The sequence below is a fragment of the Myotis yumanensis genome, unplaced genomic scaffold, assembly GCF_028538775.1.
Source record: "Myotis yumanensis isolate MYYU_CA2020_CCGP unplaced genomic scaffold, mMyoYum1.0.hap1 SCAF_8, whole genome shotgun sequence".
Lineage (NCBI taxonomy): Eukaryota > Metazoa > Chordata > Mammalia > Chiroptera > Vespertilionidae > Myotis > Myotis yumanensis.
In genome coordinates this window covers 45,190,169-45,213,566 of record NW_027223759.1, presented here as the reverse complement: position 1 = coordinate 45,213,566, position 23,398 = coordinate 45,190,169, and the positions used below count along the sequence as shown (strand labels likewise).

The 23,398-nt window shown below is 41.0% G+C and overlaps 1 protein-coding gene across 3 annotated transcripts in view; it reads left to right on the top strand.

The window, feature by feature from the left end:
- METAP1D (methionyl aminopeptidase type 1D, mitochondrial) overlaps positions 1–23,398 on the top strand; it is a 74,208-nt gene that overhangs the window by 12,793 nt on the left and 38,017 nt on the right. The window contains exon 1 of one of the 3 annotated variants that reach the window (XM_070422753.1): positions 4,972–5,036. The exons of the other annotated variants lie outside the window; for them this stretch is intronic. Coding sequence (XP_070278854.1) covers positions 5,030–5,036 — 7 coding nt within the window. The 5' untranslated portion in view covers positions 4,972–5,029. Of the gene's footprint in view, positions 1–4,971; positions 5,037–23,398 lie in introns of those variants that run through there. 3 annotated transcript variants of the gene reach the window in all.

Sequence of the window (23,398 nt, the reverse complement as noted above, 5' to 3'; positions counted from 1 at the left end):
TCAGCTGGGGGCAAATTTGTATTTCTAATGAGCTCCCAAGTGATGCTAGTCTGAAGAATCACATTTTGAGAACCACTGCAGTGTCATCATGTCCAATATAGAGCTCATCATCTTTGCCCAAAAGCCTCCTCTTTTCCCTTTTTGGGTTAATAACTCCAGTATTCATCCAGGCTCCTAGGCCAGAGACCTAGGGAGAGGAGAGTAAGGGGTAAGTAATTGCTAGACTTCTCCATCTTCCCAATCAGGCCCACTCACTTGTCCCCTTCTGTACTACAATAGCCTTTTTCTTTACCTTCCTGCCTCTTATCTGCTCTTAACCCAGCCCACCCAAATTTTTGAGATTTTAATTTAAAATTTAAATATGATCAGTACTTTTCTTTGCCCAAATTTTTAATGTCTTCCGCCTGTCTTTAAGATACAATTTAGCCCTAGCTGTTTTGGCTCAGTGGATAGAGAGTTGGCGATTCCGGTCAAGGCACATACCTTGGTTGCAGGCTCCTTTCTGGTGGAGCCCTGGTCAGGGCACGTGCAGGAGGCAACCAATTCATGCGTTTCTCTCACATAGATATTTCTCTCTATCTTTCCTCTCTCTCCCACTCTCTCTAAAATCAATGGGAAAATATCCTTTGATGAGGATTAACAAAAATAATAATATTTAAACTCCTTATTTTAGAACACAAAGCTCTTTATATTTTGTCTCTGAGACTGCATCTCTAATCCTTGTGATAGGCACTCTTCCCTCAGGCTATAGCACCTATACATTATACAGAGACTGCTCTCTGTGTGAAATGTATATACCACTACTGATGTTCATCTCACAGTACATTTCTGCTCAAACTGTAGAATTCAGCTTAAGTACCCTTTGATTTGTATGTACCACCTCTTGGTTCCAGTAGCATCCTGATCACACATCTAGTGCTGTATTGTAACCTTGGTTAAACAGTTTATCTTATTCCCTTCTAGGCAGCATGGGTATTGTGAGTCAATAGGTGTGGAGTAGGGCTTGGGAATCTGCATGTTCAATAAGCTCCTTGGCAATTTTTGAAGGCACAGACCTCAGTTTTAAGTGGTTTCTAACGTCTACTTCAACTCTGAAATCTCAAGGCTTTTCCTTCTTGCATTTTAACTGGTGCTGTGAAGGAGGAAAAAAGCTTTGGGGTAGTTGATTAAAACAACAAAAAAAGCATATTGTAATATTCTTTAATGCCCACAATAAGATAGCTTATTATACTGAAATATAAGACAAGGTAGATATGTAGAAACAAGACAAATAGCCTTATTTAAGAGTGTTTCCTTATCTCTTCAACTTTTTATTCATTAATTCTAAGACTGTTTATTGGGGGTTTGCTATGTGCCAGACACTGTTCTAGCCATTTGGAGTACATCAGTGAATAAAACAGACAAAATTCCTTACCCTCAAGAAGCCTGCATTGCTAGGCAATAAACAAATATAATGAGTAAATCACAGACTATTTTGGAAGATGATAAGCACTATGGAAAATTGAGGGGGGGGGGGCGCTTTCTTTTGTCAGGATTTAGTAGTGAATCACTAGAGATAATAGTTTATTTAATTTGAGCTATTTAAATAAGCCATTCTTTAAATGGCAGACTTTAATCTTCACCCAATCAGAAGAGAGTTTGTGATTTGCAATATTCAAGATTGGTTTTCTTTTATAAAATTGACAATAACTGGTTTTCCCATTTTGTCAGTAGAAGAAAAATAATAGTTTAGGGAATTGCTTCTAAGGAGTCCTAAGTAAATTATGTGTTTTAAAATTTGTACTACTATAAAGAAAAAGGAAAAAAATTAAGTCTCAAGTCATTAAAAATAATTTTGTGTTTTATACTAATCTCTAAGGCTGATTTAAATTTTTTTAAGAACTTTATTCCTCTTCTTGTCTCCTTCCCAGTTTAATTTTTTGCTTGTTTAGATTTCCATATTTAAGTAAAAAGTGTCGGTCCTTTTGGAATTTATAGGGACGCTTCATGGTATGGATGAAGAAGCGCAGGACTTTTGCTTTATCTCCCTGGGTCGCTCAGAAGTAAGAGAAACAGACTGGCTCTGTGGAGAACCGGAAATCACTTCTCCATCTTTACTTTCAAATAACCAAATCAAAAGATCTCACATTTCACTATACACAGTTTTAAAAGTCAAATTAACGTCACCTGCAGAGTAAGGTAAAAGAGTGATAAGTATTGTTGTGCACAACAGTTGAAATTGTTTTCAGAGTCCTACCACAATGAAAGACTTTTGTAGCTCGCCTTAAAAACTGGAACTGTATGGTAATTCTGATGACTGTCAGTTCCTGTGGGGTGTTTACACAAAGGTACTTATAAATGAAGAGTCATTTTTAGAGCAATTAGAGAAGAGGCTAGACAGAGAATAGCCAGCTCAGGGGCCTGGCAGGTCGGGGTTAAGGTTTATTGACAGGATAGGGTCAGGGTCTGCCCTGCCACTGTTGGCCCTAGTACCTACCCTCCGGATACACCCAAGACCTCAGCCTGCCTCCCTCCGCTCCCTGCCATAGGCCAAACTCCCATGCAGAATGTGGAGAAGAGAAAGAAGAAAGAGGAGGGGAAGTTCTACTAAAACTTTACAGTTCGATATGGAAATGCAAGTTTGAAACTGTGTATACTTTTCTGGCCCAGATGTTGTGTCACATTAGGAAGAAGAAACTTTAAAACATACAAAGAATTGTCTGTTCTTTCAACTTTGTAGTTTGCAGTTATTGCATCCTGAAGAAAGAAATTGCCTGGCCAAAGTAGTCTTTTAATTTCATTTTTCCGTTTTGAGTTACAGGTTTCTGGCAAGCTCCCTGACCACTACTATTACCTGGTGGCGCCTATATTTCATCAAATTTAGACATGCAGACTACCTGGATCCAGGCCCAGATGAACTGTTGTGACTGATAAACATGATCCCACCCTGCCCCCGTGCATGCTCCTGCTTTTCCCTTTAAGGGAATCTAAGACTTTGAGTTCCTGAGTCCCCAAGGGAGTTAAAGAAAAATGTGTTCCGGTTTTCAGTATTTGAGTTTGCTCCATGGTTTTCTGTGCTGCATCTCTGCTTGCCCAGAGTCTGGTGAACATCCCAGCAGTGCCCCCACTTCTCCTGTGTTGGTAATTAATGCAGGGAAAATTTTTTGTTTTTAATAAAAGCAAGCAGAGACATCTATCAGTACCCACAGTCAAGGCAGAATTTGTTTGACATCTTGTGATTGCTGCTTACAAAGAGAATGACAGCAGTTATTAAACAAATAAGAAAAAAGATGCTGTTTATTGGTAGTTTTCAGATATCCTAAGAATATCCTTGCAACATTACTTACTGCCTTTGCTTGCCTAAGTAGAAAATAGTAGAATTAATAGAGTCATTGATTTTTGAAGTCTAGATTGCATTAGAGTAATAATAAAAATTCAAATATTAAACAAATATATAATTTCACAAAAATTTTTTTATTGTTGACCCCATTACAGATGTCCCCTATATTCATAATCTCCCCCTCCCCCCCTTTGCCTTCCTCCACTCTAAATGTATTTTTATCTGTATAATACTCTAGGGGATTTTCCTTTCATTAAAGTAGATTTCAAACATTTGTTTTTATTATTATAAGAGGAATATTAGCATTCATTTTAATTAAACTTAATTGCATTTCCCGTGTGAAGTATTTTTTTAGTAGCTATACTAGTATTCCTGTAGGTTTGCTCCGATAAAAGGTTATGAAAAAATTGTCTACTTGCTTCCTAGCAGGTTTGGCTCAGTGGACAGAGTCTTGGCCTGTGGACTGAAGGGTTTAGGGTTCGATTCCCACCAAGGGCATGTACCTTGGTTGCAAGCTCTATCCCGGGCCCTGGCCGGGGTGTGTGTGGGAGGCAGCCAATCAATGTTTCTTTCTCTCTGTTTCTCCCCCTCCCTTCCACTCTCTCTAAAAATAAGTGGAAAAATATCCTTGGGTGGGGATTAACATAGCAAAAACAAAAAATTGTCTATTTGCTTGGAAGCAGTCAGAAGTTTAATTTTGAAGTTTTCATTTAATTCAGAAATTTTAAAATGAAATTTTGGGATATAGTCAAATGGGAAAAGTATGGAAATGTTCAGGGTCTGATATTTTTGTTTTCATGTCATGTTCATATGATCTAAGAAAAATAATTATTCTGTCTGTGGCTTAAGTTATCCTACTTGGAAAGTATTACTTAAAATTTCAGTCCCACCTCACGAGATGATGTGGAAGCATCAGACCACATATTTCCCCAAGTACTGGGTAAAGGTGGGATTGCTGGGAAGGGAGGAGAGGAAACTTCCTGGGGTATTGGTAATAGTTTGTATTCTGATAGACACTTGGTTACACAGGAATATGCCTTTGTCAGAACTCATCAAATGATATGCTTAAGATTTGTGCATATCATAGCATATAAAGTTTACCTCAGTATACAAAAGATAAGGAACTCTAAACACACAAATTGAAGTTTGGGCAATGATATGCATGTTGAAGTAAGGGGGAATGGGTTATTGATCTTTTGAAACTTACTTTGAAATGCATAAAAAATGGATAGTGGAATGTTTAGAAATGTGATAAAGAACAAATATAGTGAAATGTTAATTTTAGAATATAGGTAGTATACTGTACAATTCTTTGAATATTTTTATATGTTTGAAAATTTTCATAAAATGTTGGGGAGAAAATGAAAGTGCTGTTTTTTTCTCATTAAAAGATCTGTGTACTTCCATTTTTTATTCTAGCCCACTCCTTTAATTCAAAATCAAGCCACTTGGATTAATAACAAAAGGGGCTAGGGTATGATTGTAGCCATTTAGATAAATAGAAAAATGTGCCCACCTCATATTTTCTCTAATAACTTTTGAAAGGCCATTACCAAGCATGGAAGCCAAGGGTGTCTTTACAAACAAGAAGAGCTCTAAGAAACCCAAACCATGCAGCCCCACCAGTGACCTTTCTGGGCAGATGAAAATTGGCCTCCAGAACCCTCACCTTGGAAAAGGACATGGCCTCCGGACACATAATCTTCACCAATGGCAGGCAGGTGACACCCCTAACCCACCCACCCCCCGCTATATACCTTATACTAAAGCCCTATCAAATGAAAATGGGCTTTCTGTTTTCAGCCAAACCCCAGGGATTTGGCCATGAACACCTCCACTTTTATCAGAATGCCAAGCTATCTCTTTCATCTTGATAGAGCCTTCTTTTTAAAGATATCTTATATGGGACCCCTGTGATACTTATGGTGTGTGTGTGTGTGTGTGTGTGTGTGTGTGTGTGTTAGTCTTGAAGGATCAAAAGGGTAAATTGGTTCTGGTGGAATTTGAACCAAACTTTTAAAAGCTAATCATAATATATTTTTAAACAATGTTGCTTAGTTGGTGCTTGAACAGTAAACTGGACAGTCAAGATTCGAAAGGCTTAAAGATCTCAGTTCTTTTAAGGTTTCAAAATTACTCTGACTGGTTAATTTATCTTTATCCTTTTACTTTCTCACCTGGAAAGTAAGGCTGAAACTGACACAAAATGCCCAGTAAGTGGTTCTCAAGCTTTAGTGTTTATAAGGATCATTTATGTAAGAAACTTTAGTGTGTGTAAAAATTTCTTAGTTTGTTGAAATGCATATTCTAGCTCCTATACTTGAATTTTCATAATCAATATGTCTGGGGCAGAGCTCAGAAATCTGCATTTTCATAAACACTCATTGTGATATTGATGCCATTATTGGGCCAGGTGAGAACTGGTGTAGATGTGTTTTGATGGGTACTATGATAACTGATAAAAGCTTTCTTTTTTTTTTACTCTTTTAGCTTTTTCTTGGGGAAAATTTTAAATATACACTAAAGAGAATCCTATCTAATAAAAGGGGAATATGCTAATTGACCCTCACGCTGTCACAAAGATGGTGGTGCCCATAGCCAATAAGGAGGGAATATGCTAATTGACTGTCCCACCTTCAAATATGGCGGCACCCGCAGCCACAAGATGGTGGTAACCAATCCCTTCAACCCCGCTGGGGCGACAGGCACGTGCCTGCCTCCAGAGTCCCCCAGCCCCCTCAGCCCCCCAGCCACCCAGGGCCGGCCCGAGGCGCAGGCAAGCTCGGATGGTGGCTGCCCAGCTACCCAGGGCCACCTGAGGCTCAGGTAACCAGGGCCGGCCAAGGCTTGCGCTGCCAGCAGTGGCAGCAGCAGAGGTGTGATGGGACGTTGCCTTCCCCTGATTGCTGGGTCGCCTCCCACCCCTGAGGGCTCCCAGACTGTGAGAGGGGGCAGGCCGGGCTGAGGGACCCCCCTCCAGTGCATGAATTTTCATGCACTGGGCCTCTAGTAGTATAACGAACTTCCATTGACCCATCACCCAACTTCAACAATGTTGGTTTACTTCTACACTCATCTACTCCTTGTATTCCTCCTTTAAAGATTATCTGTGGAAGCAGATCTTAAATATACATCCATAAATATTTCAGTAGGCAACTCTAAAATATTTAAATATAAGTACTTAAAAATACACCATTATTAAATCTTACAGAATTTGAGAATAATTTCTTAGCATCAAATATGTTAATGTCTAGATTTCCTGGATTTTTTTTCACAGTTGATTTGTTGGATTCAGGAACCAGACACAGTCGACACATTGCATTTGATTGATGTGTCTCTTTAATCTTTTAATCTATAGGCTTCCTCTTCCCTCTTTTTCCCCCTTGTGATTTATTTGTTAAAGAAACCAGGTCATTTATTCTGTAGATTTTTTCAGGCTAGATTTTCTGATTGGATCATCATGATGTCACTTACCATTTTTCTTTTCCCTGTAATTTCTGTAAACTCCATCACTTCCATCCTGGAGTTTGATCAGATTAAAGTTCAAATATTTTTTTTGGCAAGAATACATCATAGGTAGTGTCATATACTCCCATCAGGAGGCACATGTCTGGTTGTTCTCTCTTTTGTCATGTTAGCCGCCATTGATAATCATTGCTGAGATCCTTTATTTTCTAGAGAGAGCCCTGTATTTTAACTTAGGAAGTAGCTCACGGAAGAACCTTCTCCCTCTTATTGTGGATTTTTCCTTTTCTTAGTGAGGCTTTTAAAGCTTTCACAGAAAACTCCTAATTGCCTACTTAGATGTTGTGTTTGCTACAGAAAGCATAAAGGCTTTCTTGCTTTCACATCTTAGTCTCATTTTCACAATATAATCTTTAAAATTTGTCTTAGCATCTTCAACATTTATTTCAGTTCCTGAGACATATTGAGATGAATAGATGGCCACACAATTGAAGAGAAAGTTTTGGGCCTGTTAATAAAACTACAGCTACAGGCTAGTTGACCTGGTATAAGCACAAATGAGTCAGAGCTACCAATTCTGTACCACCATCCCATCCAGAGGGGAAGGCAATGAATTTTTAAAATATATATATCTTTATTGATTTCAGAGAGGAAGGGTGAGGGAAAGAGAGATAGAAACATTAATGATGAAAGAGAATCATTGATTGGCTGCCTCCTGCACGTCCCCTACTGGGGATCAAGCCTGAAACCCAGGCATGTGCCCTTGACCAGAATCGAACCTGGGACCCTTCAGTTCACAAGCTGATGCTCTATCCACTGAGCCAAACCAGTTAGGGCGTAATGAATTTTTAAGACCTATATTTATTGATTTTTGTCCTGAAAGCAAACATGAGATTTCTGGATCAGGACAGACAACTATTACTTATAGCAATAATCAGATTGGTTCCCTACACCCATTTTCCCCTTCAGAGTAATGAGAAGGGGTCTAGAAGAATGAGGTATATAATCCAAAATCACTTCAGGAACTGGAAATGAATGGGTTCCTTCCTTCATTCAACAAACATTTACTGATTGTTGATGATATGCCGGACACTGAGCCAGCACTGGGGTAGATGGTAAATACTAGAGAACGCCCAACCTAACACATGCAACCATATATCTCTGTGGTTAGAGTTAGCCATCAGGTGTCATATTTATAGGTAATCAAATATATATATTTCATGTGTGTGAATATATTTTATTATAAAGTCACTAGAGGCCCGGCACACAAAATTCATGCACGGGGGGAGGGGGAGGATGTGTGTCTCTCAACCCAGCCTGCACGCTCTCTAATCTGGGACCCCTCTTACAATCCAGGACTGCTGGCTCCCAACTGCTTGCTTGCCTGCCTGCCTCTCTGATCACCCCCTAACCACTCCCCTGCAAGCCTGATCGATGCCTAACTGCTCCCCTGCTGGCCCAATTACCCCTAACTGCCCTCCCCTGCTGGCCTGGTCACTCCTAACTGCTCTCCCCTGCTGGCCTGGTCGCCCCCAACTGCTATCCACTGCAGGCCTGGTCCCCCCCAACTGCCCTCCCCTGCTGGCCTGGTCACCCCTAACTGTCCTCCCCTGCCAACCTAGTTGCCCCTAACTGCTCTCCCCTGCCAGCCTGGTCACCCCTAACTGCTCTCCCCTGCAGGCCTGATCACCCCCAACTGCCCTCCCCTGCTGGCCTGATCACCCACAACTGCCCTCCCCTGCCGGCCATCTTGTGTCCACATAGGGGCAGCCATCTTGTGTGTTGGAATGATGGTCAATTTGCATATGACTCTTTTATTAGATAGGATTCCTTGGTATCCTTGAGGAATTGCTTTCAGAGACCCATGGATACCCAAATCCTTGGATGGTCAAGTCCCTTATATAAAACTAGAGGCCTGGTGCATGGATTGGTGCACCAGTGGGGTCCCTTGGCCTGGCCTGCAGGGATCAGGCTGAAACTGGCTCTCCGACATGCCCCGAGGGGTTCTGGATTGTGAGAGGGTGCAGGCCAGGCTGAGGGACCACACTGGTGCAAGATCGGGGCTGGGGAGGGACCACAGGAGAGCTCCAGGGCATGTCCGCCCATCTCTCCCAGTCCCAGGCCTCTGATGAAGTGACGTTTGAGCTGAGGCCTGAAGGATGTGAATGAGCCAGTGATGTGAGGAGTTGGTGAAAGAGCAAATGCACAGACAAGAAAGGACTTAAAATGTCAGGAACACAAAGGGACTGTGGTTGTGGGGGGCAGTGAGTGACAAGGAGAGTGGAGTGTGAGGAGGCTAGAGAGGTAGGCAGAGACAAGACCATGCAGAGCCTTGGAGACTTTGAGAAATTAGAATTATGTTCTAAAAGTGGTTGACAAACTGAAGAATTTTAAGCAGGAAAACTTAGTAATTATCCTCACCTAGACTTTTATTTTTCTATGCATGTGCAAACGTCCATGTGTGTTTTTAATGATATCATATTACACATGATCTGCAACTTGTTTTTTTGCTTACCAATAACATAATGGGCATCTCTGGAAGGAAGATTTATTTAAAAAATAATAATTAGTTTGTTTTGCTGTGAACTACATGACATAGATTTAGATATGTAATAATTTGAAGCTCTGGAAAATCAGTTTCTTGGGGGTTAAAAAAAGGAAGGACAGTGCTTGCTTTTAATGGCAATTATAGATATGAATTCACTTCAATAATTTAAGAACATTAAAACCATATCTAACTTGATTCTGGATTTTGTGTTAAACTTATCATGATTAGTATGTTACTTTAGCCACGTATTGTTAAAGCAACTTTATAGGTCATTTTTAGTCTTCTAGATATAGCGTAGCCTGAACAAAGAAGGGAAATTAGAGAATAAGAATTCAATAGGAAGTACATGGTCAAACCATAACAAATCAGGAGAGGTTCAGTACATTCCATAGAGCATGTATCTCTTTTAAAAGTATAGTTGTGACCTGACCGGTTTGGCTCAGTGGTTGAGCATCCACCAATGAACTAAGAGGTAACTGGTTTGATTCCCTGCAGGGCACATGCCTGGATTGTGGGCTTGGTCTCCAGTAGGGATCTTGCAGGAGGCAGCTGACTGATGATGTTTCTCATTGATGATCCTATCTCTATCCTTCTCCCTTCCTCTCTCTTTAGAAATCAATAAAAACATTTTTTTTTTTTTTTTTACAGATGTGGCTCAGTGCTTGAGCATCAACCTATGAACCAAAGAGGTCACAGTTTAATTCCGGGTCAGGGCACATGCCCAGGTTACAGGCTCCATCCCTGGTGAGGGATGTGCAAGAGGCAGCCGATCAATGATTCTCTCTCATTGTTGATGTTTCTATATCTCTCTTCCCTTTAAAATGAATAAAAATATATTTTTATTAAAAAGTGCAGTTTACTATTGTCAATAATTATAACTGTCCTTATGTATTTGCTTTTAAAATATTGTGAAAAATACACTTAAAAATCCTTGAACTATAAAATTCCAGCATCTTTTAGTTCTTGTCCATTTATAAAATCCAATCTAAAGCATGAATAGAAGAATCAGTCTATCCTATATAATAAAAGGCTAATATGCAAATTGACCCAACAGCAGAACAACCGGTCGCTGTGACACACAGTGACCACCAGGAGGCAAATGCTCAATGCAGGAGCTCCCCCCTAGTGGTAAGTGCACTCCCACAGGGGGAGCACTGCTCAGCCAGAAGCTGGGCTCACAGCTGGTGAGCGCAGCAACAGTGGTGGGAGCCTCTCCCACCTCCGAGGCAGTGGTAAGGATGTCCCACTAACGGCTTAGGCCCGCTCCCCGAAGAGGGCCTAAGCTGTCGGTCAGACATCCCCCGAGGGCTCCCGGACTGCGAGAGGGCACAGGCTGGACTGAGGGATGCCCCCCTCCTGAGTGCACAAATTTCGTGCACCGGGCCTCTAGTATTACAATAAAGTAGAGATAAAGAAAATGTTTTCTGGTCTTAGAGTCCCCTGTTGTATGGACATCTATGGCAAACATTTTCCAAAATACCAGGTGAATGAAAAAACTATACCCCATAAAACTAACTACCTCAAACTCGTGAACTAGAATTTAGCTCATTTGTAAACCTACATTAACAAAAACAAAAACAAACACACAAAAATCATTGCAGAGGTAGAAATTAACTAAAGCAGGCAAGAAGTTATCACATTACAGAAGGGATACTCGGACAAAACTCCTGTCTGTATTCTTAACCTGCAAACCCTGGCCCTAGCCTTCAGCATTTGAAATTATCTTTCTGAATTTAAATTTTTGATATGCTTCTGTTTTGTAATAAAGTCAAGAGCAATAGTAATGTAGTCATCAATTACCTTTCTGCCTTTTTTCTTATACTAGAGGCCCGGTGCACAAATTTGTGCATGGGTGGGACCCGGCTGGCCCGCCCCAATTGGGGCCAATTGGGGCCGCAGTGCACGTCAAAGCTACTGGGTCCGGCATTCTGGTCACTTGGCTTTTATATATATAGACTAGTGGCCCAGTGCACAAAATTTGTGAACGGGGTGGTGGGTGTCCCTCAGCCCAGCCTGTACCCTCTCCAATCTAGGACCCTTTGGGGGATGTCCGACTGCCTGCGCCCTCTCCAATCTAGGACCCTTTGGGGGATGTCAGGCCTAAACCGGCAGTCGGACATCCCTCTTGCAATCCGGGACTACTGGCTCCTAACCGCTCACCTGCCTGCCTGCCTGATCGCCCCTAACCACTCTGCCTGCTGGCCTGCTCACCCCCAACTGCCCACCTCCACTGGCCTTCTCTCCCCCAACTGCCACCCCCACCAGCCAGCTCATCCCCAACTGCCCCCCACTGCTGGCCTGCTCACCCCCAACTGCCCTCCCCTGCTGGCCTGATCACCCCTAACCACCTCTGCCTTGGCCCCGCCACCATGGCTTTGTCCGGAAGGTCTCCTGGTCTAATTAGCATATTACCCTTTTATTAGTATTGATTAGAGTCACTGGAGCAGCATCAGTTAGTAAGAAATACTCTGTTTCTTAATAAAAATCTTTCACTTTCTTCTGTACTTAAAAATGAAAGTATACTTAGCTTCTCCAGATATTTAATTGTATGTTATCCATTTGTTAAAAGATGCCTTTTTTAGAAATATATGTTTATTGATTTCAGAGAGGAAGGGAGAAGGAGCAAGAGATAGGAACAGCAATGATGAGAGGGAATCATTGCCTCCTGCATGCCCCCTACTGGGGATGGAGCCTGCAACTCGAGCATGTACCCTGACCTGGAATCGAACCAGTGGCCTTCTGGTTCATAGATCAGTTCTCAACCACTGAGCCACACTAGTGAGGCAAAAGATTTCTTAATTCCACAATTAAACACACACCCACATGTATACATGTATGTATATGTCATACATCAAAAAATCTTGTTGCTTAGTTTTAAGAAATTGTTTTGCCTGGCCAGGTAGCTAAGTTGGTTAGTGTCATCCTGATGGGCCAAGGTTACAGGTTTGATCCCTGGTCAGGGTACATGCAGGAATCAATGAATGCATAAATAAGTAGAACAATAAAAATTGATGTTTCTCTGTCTCTGTCTCTCTCTCTCTCTCTCTCTCTCTCTCTCTCTTTCTCTCTCTCCCTCTCCCCTCTCCCCCTCTTTTCCTTTCTCTCTAAAATCCCCTCTCCCCCTCTTTGCCTTTCTCTCTAAAATTGTTTTGAAAAATAAATATGGCAATTTAGAAATATTTTATCTTAAGTGCTCATCATTTTCTAAAATTCATAATTAAGAAATATTTCATTGGAATAGGACACTAAAGACATTTATAGTGCCCCCCCAGAGTTTTATTCTTATGAAACAGATTGTTAACAATGGTGTAACTGAAATCATTGGAAAGGTCTGATTGCCCCCAAATATCTCCACTACAACCTGTTTGGAACATAAAATTTCCAAGTACTAGAATCATTCCTTTGGGTTAAGAGAATCCTATATAATAAAGAGGGAATATGCAAATTGACCCTCACTCCACCACAAAGATGACTGCACCCACAGCTGAGGCCTAGTTCCCATAATGAGCCTTAAGGAGCAATCAGCAGGGACCTGAGGCTGCCCCCCCCCCCCCGCCCGGTGGGGCTTGATGGGGGACCTCAGGCCTCAACCCCCGCCCCGGCGCCAGGCTGGGGGACCTCAGGCCACACCCCCCACCCGGCGGGGCTTGACAAGGGTGGGACCGGCCAGGTCTGGATCTAGCCCAATGAGAGGGGGCCGGCCGGGTCTGGGTCTCGCATGATTTTGAGGTGCACGTGGGTGGGTGGGGACTTGACTCTGGGTCCTGTGGTGCACCCCACACTCTGACAGGAGGAAGATTTTCATATACATTTTACTAATTTTCTTTCATCTCTGACACCTCTATTATAGAGAAAGTGCAAATAGCAATATTAAAATATTTCCTCTAATTAATCCCCTTTTAATGTGCATGAATTTCGTGCACCAGGTCACTAGTATCTCCATAAAGCTTTAGTTTAATAGGAGTTATCATTTCTGCTTTGCTAAGATTGTATTAGAAGGAATACATTGGTATGTTTTGTTTTGTTTTTATTTTATCTTTATTGTTGAAAGTGTTACAGATGTCCCCTTCCCATATCCTCCCCCCCCCCCCCCCCGCCCCCTCCGCCACACACACACACCTTCGGCCTTCAGTATGTTTTGTAGTTTTAGTAAAGAGGAGGGTAAGGATTCATGGTGGAAGAGAAGAGAGACACTCCCCTACCAACAGCTCCAAAAGAGGGCTTTAGGCTGTGGGAAAGGCAAAGCCCCTACTTCATAATTATGAAATGTCTGCTTTGTTAGGAGCCATATTTAAAACTGATAGTACTATATGCTCATCTAAATTGCAGAATGAATATAATAAGATAGACCATCTCATTCATGAACACTTCTGTCTCTTTTTTAGTATAATGCCAAAGTGTTTGCAGAATAACTTGGCACCTTCACTTCCTCCACAGTCTGGGGGTAAAGTCTAGAAAACAGTCTAGTTGAATTTTCAGATAGGTTTTTGGCAAGAAGACAAGGTGGCTTTATATAGTTTGTCTCTGATGTTACTCACGGAATGTCTGAAAGAAAAGGGAGGATTTGTGGACCTGATTAAAACAAGGAAGTAATCCAGTGACTTAAAGAAATGGGTTGTGGAACTTGAATCCTAAAATAAAGCCCTCCCCTCCTTGAGTTTTCAGCCATGGGAATAACCAGTTGCTTCATTGTGTGTTTTGTCAAAGAGCCTCAGCCATTTGGCCAGCCTGATGGTTACCTGCTGCCTCTTTTTATAGCCTCTGTGTCCTTTGTTGTTGCCCTGCTGGTCAAACATGTGTAACAGTGCCCTGGGGCACCAAGCATGCCCTGGGGAGCTAAGTGCTGCCAGATGTGGGGAGCAAGGGTTGATTCACATGGCCATAATTTCCAATAGCTAATTTTACCTGTTTTCTTTTGGTTTTGGGTTTCTTTCTTAAAGAAAAAAATCCATTCGGATTTGGGTTTTTGTCCCCTTTAAATTGCAGTCTTGTCTTGTTACCACTGTTCTTCCAGCCCCACCCCACCCCCCAAAAATGAAAGTGTGAGAAAAGAGGGATGGAGAAGATATGTGATTTATTAAATCTGGGTAATTAATGTTTTACTTTATGATAAAAATTAGTGAAGTGTATCTGTTTTACTGGACTCTGACCAGTATTTTTACTTCAAAGTAAAATTAAGTTTCACTGACTCAGTCTGTTACATAGAAGTTATTTACACAGAAATAGATAATATTTTAGATAAAATCTTCCAGATAGAAATTTTATCTAATCTCTTATTAAGAACACTGGGTTTATTGATCAAAGCTCTAAGTTTTTAACTAGCTAGTCTGAAAACTGATTAAATCAAAAGAAATAATCAAGCCTTTAGCTTAGTTTTCTATATGAACTGAACCTCAGGTTGACCAAATCCTTTGGTAAAAGAAAGTTTTTCTTTATAGAAGTATTTCTGCCAACAATTGAAAGAGGTCTGATAAAATATCACCACTTGTCAAATCCCTAATGAGTTAATGGATTGAAGCCATCAATGGTTGCTAACATCACAAAAGGAGAGACAGCTGTCTGAGCCCACCACCATCTATTAAATAATTCTTACTAAAAAAAAACTGAACTTGAATCAAAACAACTCTCTCAGTTTAATATAAGTCTATAGGAAATATAAGAAACATGTTAAATGTCATCGGTGAGATACAACTAGTAAATTTCAGAATGTGGGAGATGTTAGGGACAAAGAAAGGCATTTCAGGTGGAGAAAGGAATTGATTAAAACAGGCACGAGACATGCCAATCAAATGCAGTATTTGGGTCATATTTTAACAAACTATTTGTTTAATGAAAAAAATTATATATATATATGACAAAAGAATATCAGAAGACTACCCAAATATTTGATGATATTAAGGAATTATTGTTAATCTTTTAGGTGTGATGTGGTTGTATTGTTAAATCATTAAAAGGAGTTATCATCTTTTAGATATACATACTGAAATATTTACAGATGAAATGATATGTCTGGGATGGGCTTCCAACTAATTCAGTGGGAAAGGAGGATGGTTATAGATGAAACAATCAGCATGAGTGGATAATTGTTAAAACTGGATGATGGGTACATGGCAGTTATAGTACTCTGTTTATTTTGTGTATGTGTGACATTTTCTATAAATAAAAAGGTTTTTAAAAATAGGCTTAAGTTTGAAATCCAGATTTGCCACTTGTAACTTTTGTGATCTTGAGCAAATCCCTCACCCTTCTTGAGTCTCAGGGGGTTTTGCCTGTAAAATAAGTACAAGAATATCTTTCCAGCTTACTTTACACAGGTTGTTGGACCAAATAAAATAATGTGTATGAAATTATTTAAAAAATTGCTACAAGCATGTCTGTATTATTATTATTATTATTATTAAGCCTATGAAAGGATATAGTTTTCCTGCAAAGAACATGGTAGCTTTTCATGCTTCAGCAAGTAGTATTGTCATCCCATATACATTATAGCAATTAAAAAACTCTGGAATTGCCCTAGCCGGTTTGGCTCAGTGAATAGAGCGTCGGCCTGCAGACTGAAGGGTCCCGGGTTGGATTCCAGTCAAGGGCATGTACCTTGGTTGCGGGCACATCCCCAGTAGGGGGTGTGCAGGAGGCAGCTGATCAATGTTTCTCTCATCGATGTTTCTAACTCTCTATCCCTCTCCCTTCCTCTCTGCAAAAAATCAATAAAACAAACAAACAGACAAACAAACTCTGGAATTGTCCCTGACCGGTTTGGCTCAGTGGATAGAGCGTCGGCCTGCGGACTGAAAGGTCCCAGGTTCAATTCCAATTGGGGGCATGTACCTTGTTTGCGGGCACATCCCCAGTAGGGGGCGTGCAGGAGGCGGCTGATCGATGTTTCTCTCTCATCGATGTTTCTGGCTCTCTATCCCTTTCTCTTCCTCTCTGTAAAAAATCAATAAAATATATTTTTTAAAAAACAACAACTCTGGAATTGGACAGAAACATGAAAAAAAAAATGAAATCAGACCACCTTCTTATACCATATACAGGAATAAACTCAAAATGAATTAAAGACTTAAATATAAGACTTAAACCATAAAACTCCTAAAAGAAAACATAGTAAAATTTATGACATTTCTCTTAGCAATATTTTTTCTGATAGATGTCCTCAGGCAAGGAAATAAAAAGAAAAAACAAATAGGACTATATAAAACTAAAAATCTTTTGCACAAAGGAAACTATCAACAAAATGAAAACACAACCCACTGAATGGGAAAAGATGTTTGCAACTGCACATCAGATAAGGGGTTAGTGTCCAATTTTATAAAGAACTCATACAACTCAACACCAAAAAAGCAAACAATCCAGTTTAAAAATGTGCAGAGGACCTGAATAGACACTTCTCCAAAGAGGACATTCAGATGGCCAATAGATATATGAAAAGGTGCTCAATGTCACTAACCATCAGAGAGATGCAAATTAAAACCAAAATGAGATATCACCTCACACATGTCAGAATGGCTATCATCAGTAAATCAACAAACAACAAGTGTTGATGAGGATGTGGAGAAAGGGAACCCTTGTGCACTGTTGGTGGGAATGCAGAGTGGTACAGCCACTATGGAAAACAGTATGGAGGTTCCTAAAAAGGCAGCATTATTTACAGTAGCCAAGATTTGGAAGCAACCCAAGTGCCTATCAATAGACAAATGAATAAAAAAGTGGTGGTACATACATACAATGGGATATTATTTGATCATAAAAAATAATGAAATCTTATCATTTGCAAAAGCACAGATGGAGCTAGAGGGTATTATGCTAAGTAAAATGAGTCAGTCAGAGAAAGATAAATACAAAATGATTTTACTTGCATATGGAACCTAAAGAACAATATAAATGAACAAACAAAACAGAAACAGACTCGTAGGTACAGAGAACAGACTGATAGTTGCCAGCAGGGAGGGAGATTGGGGAACCGGGCGAAAGGTGACGGGAGTAAGACTACAAATTGGTAGTTACAAAATAGTCCCAGGGATGTAAAGTACAACATAGGGAATATAGTCAGTAATATTGTAATAACTATTTATGGTGCCAGGTGGGTACTGAAATATTGGGGGGAACACTTTGTAAAGTATATGATTGTCTAACCATCATGCTGTACACCTGAAACTAATACAAAATAATATTGAATATTTTTTAAAGTAAGTAATTTCCTGATCCAGCAAAAAAAGGAAAAGAAATATAGATGCCTGTGTATGCATATGTTTCCTATCTCAGTTCACTGAAGGAACTGAAATCAGTGATTTTCCCAGTAGCAATCAGCACATTTAGTGGCTATATCTTTATTTCTATATACCATTCTGCAGTAAAAGAACTGGGGGTCCTTTGATTGATTTCAAGATTGGGCAGGGAAATACAAGATGAGTATAGAGCATCTTGTGATGCCAGAAAGTGAGGGATGCTAAAAACAAGGGACAGGAAATGAAGCACATTGAAAGGGGCACAGGAACTAACCTGAAAGAGCTTGAGCAACAAAACAATGGTAGAATTGGATTTGAAAGAAAAAAATAAATCTGCACAAGCCTGTATCTTATATAATAAAAGCCCAGCGACCAAACAGCAGAACAACCAGAATGACTGGTTGACCAGTCGCTACGACACGCACTGACCACCAGGGAGCAGACACTTAACACAGGAGCTGCTCCCTGGTGGTCAGCGCACTCCCACTGTGGGAGCAGCCGCTCAGAGGGTGGGTCCACAGCCGCTTGGCTGACCAGGATGAGTGGTGCTCCCACAGCGGGCTGATCCCCACAGGCCATGCCCCCCACCAGTGCATGAATCCCATGCACCAGGCCTCTAGTTGATATATAAAAGTAAATAAAAAAGAGGATAAAGAGAATCATATATGGTGACAAAATGAAACTAAACTTTGGGTAATGAGTATGTAAAGCAGTATAGAGATGATGTAATATATTATTGTACACTTGAAGCATATAATCTTATTAGCCAATGTCACACCAATAAATTTAATTTTAAAAATCCAAAATTATAAATAGGAAATCACTATTAGAGAATATCACAGTAAAAATTGCTGCGGGCAAGATCCACCCATGAGTACTAAAGTTAGTGGGGAAATTTTTAAGCAAATACAGAAGATTTGAATAGTCTCAAAGTATCTTCTGTAAAATATTTAATACTTACAATGGAAAATAGTATCTTTACATTGGATAATCTTGGTAGCCACCATCTTAGCAAGGTTAACATCATAATGAATGCTCTGATAGGGTGCACTGAGAAGGACACATCTGTGTGGTATTATTTGAGATACTCTATCTCAATTTTATCATGAGAAAACATCAGACAAAGCAAAATTGAGGAATAGTCTATAAAATAACTGACCAGTATTCTTCAAAGGTCTCCAGGTCATGACAGACAAGGGAGGTTGAGGAACTGTTGCAGACCTGAGGTGACTAAGGATGCATGACAACTAAATACAATATGGGATCTTGAATTGGATCCTGGAACAGAAAAATTATGTTCCTGAAAAAATAGGAGGAACCTGAATAAGTTCTCTTCTGTACTCTAGCTAATAGGATTGTATCTTAGTGTCTATAAATCCTCCATGGTTATGTAAAATGTTAACAGAGGATAAATGAAGCTGGTGAAAAGTATATGGAAATTCTCTCTACTATTTTTGCAACTCTTCTGTAAGTCTAAAGTTATCTCAAAATAAAAAGTTTTTTAAGAAAGCTATGGAATAAGAATGTAGTTACATGGTCATCAAGGGTATTTATTAACTAGTTTGTAGTAATAGAGTAATTACAAGAAACATCAATGCGAGAGAAACACTTCAATTGACTGCTTCCCACACGCACCCCAACTGGGGCTGGGGATAGAACCTGCAATGGAGGTACATGCCCGGGACCAGGAATTGAACCCAAGACCCTTTGATCTGCTGGCCAACGCTCTAAACAAAATTGCCACTGAACAAAATTGCCCAGGGTTATGTTCCCATTTTTTAACAGATGAAAAAATTAGGGCACAGAATCCTATATAATAAAAGCCTAATATGCAAATAGACCGAACGGCGGAACAACCTGCAGAACAACCGCACTGACCACCAGGGGACAGACACTCAACGCAGGAGCTGCCTCCAACCTGCAGGCCCCAACCAACAGTGGCGGTGGGGAGTGGGCTGGTGAGCAGGTGGCACCAGGCCAGCCAAGGGGGGCGCCCCCGATCCCCCCACCCCACAGATCAGCCCTGATCACCGGCCAGGCCTAGGGACGCTACCTATGCATGAATTTCGTGCACCGGGCCTCTAGTAGTTAAATAACTTGCTGAAGGTTGACAGCTAGTAAATCTTACAGCCAGAGCTGAAGCTAAACAGTTCTACTGACTCCAACTAAGTTATGGACAATTATTAAATAGACCTCCTGCCCATATTGGTGAACTCTGGAGAGAGAGGGATAATAGTCCTCCAGAGCCAACGTGTTTCCTATCAGAGTGGCTGTATCGGGGCTTGAGATGTTCACTCTGGTGTTAAGGGTTAGGTAAGAGGGGTTGCTTGAACTTGAAAACAGACTTGATTCCTTTCACCTGCTCTAGAAGTTGGAAAAAAGTTGAACATGAGGATCCTGGCTCTGGAACTGGTACAGGTTTTATAGGAAGGGATGAGACTTGGTCTTGTCCTCTCCTCTAGTCTTTGAGGGCTGCTCAGCCTCCATCTACTTTCCAGTTAAGAGAAGGAAGCTGAGAATGGGCTGTAGGAGACAGTAGAGTGGACTTTGCACTTTTCCTAATTGTCCAACAATGTGGAACACCTTTTCCTTTAGAAACCACATTGTGGATGGCAGCAACATTCCCAGGCTAGCTCAGTTAACCCATAAGGTAGCTAAAATACTAGGTGCTTGCTGCTGAGTGTTTCCAAACCTTTAGTTTTCATTGCAAATGTACAGTATTTCAGTTAAATTATGGCAAATAGGCTAGCTAGCCTGAGAACTTAGCCACATTTTTTATGGGGGGAAAAATGCTTTCCAAACAGCTAAGACCACATATTTATCTTGGTGTAGAACTAACTTTATAGTATAGATCACCTACCTGAATATTCTGCTTCAAGCACACTATAAAATATGCATTTGTTGTTTTGATGGTAAAGTGAAAACCATCTCTAATGAGATAGGTAATCACAAACACTGTGACTTGGACCAGATTTTAATTAGCTAAAATAGTTTAAAAATTCTAGCAATACAAAAAAATGCATCTGCTTTTCATTTGTCATATAGAGCTTTTATTTGTCAGCCTACTTAAAACATTGAAACATATTAATGTGGCTATCTGAACCACTTGTAGATCTTCAGATTTGTGTAGCAAAAGGAATGATAATTATAATCTGCTTCAGGCTACAGGCTAGAATAATTCAAAAGGAAATGTGCACTACTAATACGGTAAAACTCATAAATTCTCAATGTCAGTATGCCACTTGTAGCTGGAAATTGCAGTCAGGCTGGTTGGCTAGAGGCAAAAAGACTAGAGTTACATAATATTTATGAGGTCTAAATTTGCAATCACCAAAACCAAATATTGCCAGTCTTTTTTTCAGATTACTCCAGGAGGTCAGCATCATCTAATCATGGCAATGGAGTTGAGAGCAGGGTAGACTGGGTAATGATGAAACTTTAGTTATAAGTATGAATTCTGTCCACGTCAGTCCACTGCAACCTCCTTTATGGATTTATAGCCTTCCTATTTTATACATTACTAGTGTCCGCATGCACATTGAAAGGAAATTAATTAGGAGAAATATTGTAATATCACTATACGCGTCTTGCTAATGAAAAGAAAATAGGATTCTACCGAGTCTCCTATCTACCTACTCCAAGACTTCTGTGAGGAGCAAATGAGATGAGGCATGGGAAAACGCTTCACAAACATTTGGTTAAACTGTAAAATATTTGCACCTGGCTATAAAGCAAGTCGGATTCCTGGGCTGAAGAAACTCCAAGGAGGCTAGTCACTAGGGATAGGAAGCTGGGCGTTGCTATGTGATGTCATTACCCAGCACCCACAGGGACCATTTCTGGGCTGAGCTGGGCTGTGGGCCACATTTTGTGCCATGGGGTCTTGGCAGCGTTGGCTGCGATTTGCTGGGGTGTCATTCTGGGGTGGTGGCAGGACTTGTGTCCCACTTGGGGGAAACCGAGTGTTGGTTTGTTGGCACCAGCTCCCTGGTGCCTTTTATTTTTAAACTAGAGGCTCAGTGCATGAAATTCATGCACTCGGGGGGTGGGGGAGCCCCTCCGCCCAGACTGCACCCTCTCACAGTCTGGGAGCGGGCCTAAGCCATCAGTCAGACATCCTTAGCGCTGCTGCGGAGGTGGGAGAGGCTCCCACCACTGCTGCTGCGCTAGCCACCCATGAGCCCAGATTCTGGCTGAGTGGCGCTCCCCTTGTGGGAGCACACTGACCACAAAGGGTCAGCTTCTGCATTGAGCATCTGCCCCTGGTTGTCAGTGCATGTCATAGCAACCAGTCATTCTGCTGTTCAGTCGATTTGCATATTAGCCTTTTATTATATAGGATGGCCAGTGCGCACCATGACAGCCCCTGCGTTGAGCATCTGTCCCCTGGTGGTCAGTGTGCGTCATAGCTACCGGTCGGAGGGGCAGACACTTAGCCTTTTATATATATAGATTCCCAAAATACCTACTTGGGAGACCCAATACCATTGTGCAAATATCTACTTGCTGCCTCATGTTTTATAACACAAAGGTAGAAATAAACCTTCCCTCACTCTGCAGTGTTTCTTTAACACTTACAGCGTTGACCTTCTGTGAAGACTTACTGCCTCTCTGTACATCACCATGATGGACAAGCCCAAAACACTTTACATCCCAGCCAGCACCTTACATCAGAATGGACTCAGAAACAATTACATGCCCAGTATTGTGATCTCTTGTGCTCTGGTGTGCTTTTAGGAGTTTGACTTGCACAGTTTATGAGCAGCTAAAACTCTGGGCCCAAGAGTTTTACAGCTCCTGTGGCTGTGAACTGCAAATTAGAACTGTGTGACTAATTTTATAGTTCCACCATCAAGAAGTACTAGTCTTAGCTTACAGCCTAGGAACAACTGCAACTGCAGGTCAATGCTCATTTTAAATATATTTTTATTGATTTCAGAGAGGGAAGGGAGTGAGATAGAGAGATAGAGATAGATAGAGATGAGAGAGAATCATTGATCAGCTGCCTCCTGCAAGCCCCACTCTAGGGATCAAGCCCACAACCGGGCATGTGCCCTGACTAGGAATCAAATCTCCAGGTTCATGGGTCCATGCTCAACCACCAAACCACACTGGCTGGGCTCAATGCTCATCTTAAATGCTTTGGTTTTTCACATATAAACAGCATCCCAGATTTAAAATAACCCTTCCATTTCTTACACTTCTTAGAATACTTTAGAAAAGATACTGTTTTTAGTACATAAATCAAATACTTTTAAAACTTTTTCTTATCGCCCTAACCGCTTTGGCTCAGTAGATACAGCGTTAGCCTGCGGAGTCAGGGGTCCCCGGTTCTATTCCAGTCAAGGGCATGTACCTTGGTTGCGGGCACATCCCCAGTAGGGGGTGTGCAGGAGGCAGCTGATCGATGTTTCTCTCTCATCGATGTTTCTAACTCTCTTTCCCTCTCCCTTCCTTTTTGTAGAAAATCAATAAAATATATTTTTTAAAAAAACTTTTTATTATTGAAAATTTCAAATATAGGTAAAAATAGGGAAAAGGTTATAACAAACTCTTCCATGCTTTTGTCTATAATCAGATATTTTTAATGCAAAAAATTAGTCACTTTTTTTTTTCTGTCAGCTGTTTGGCATAGTGATTTTCCAAACTTGTAGGTGGAGTTAGAAGTAGTATTCTGAAACTCGGAGAAAAATACATCAGGAGAGCATTTGCTCAAAGGGAGCAATAGGGGACCCCCCTGTCCTTCTACAACTTTAAGACTTCTTGCTCTTTCTAGGAGGAAGTCAAGCTGAGTGCAAGAGGATCCCAGGAACTAGTGCTATACAGAGTCCTTGTTCA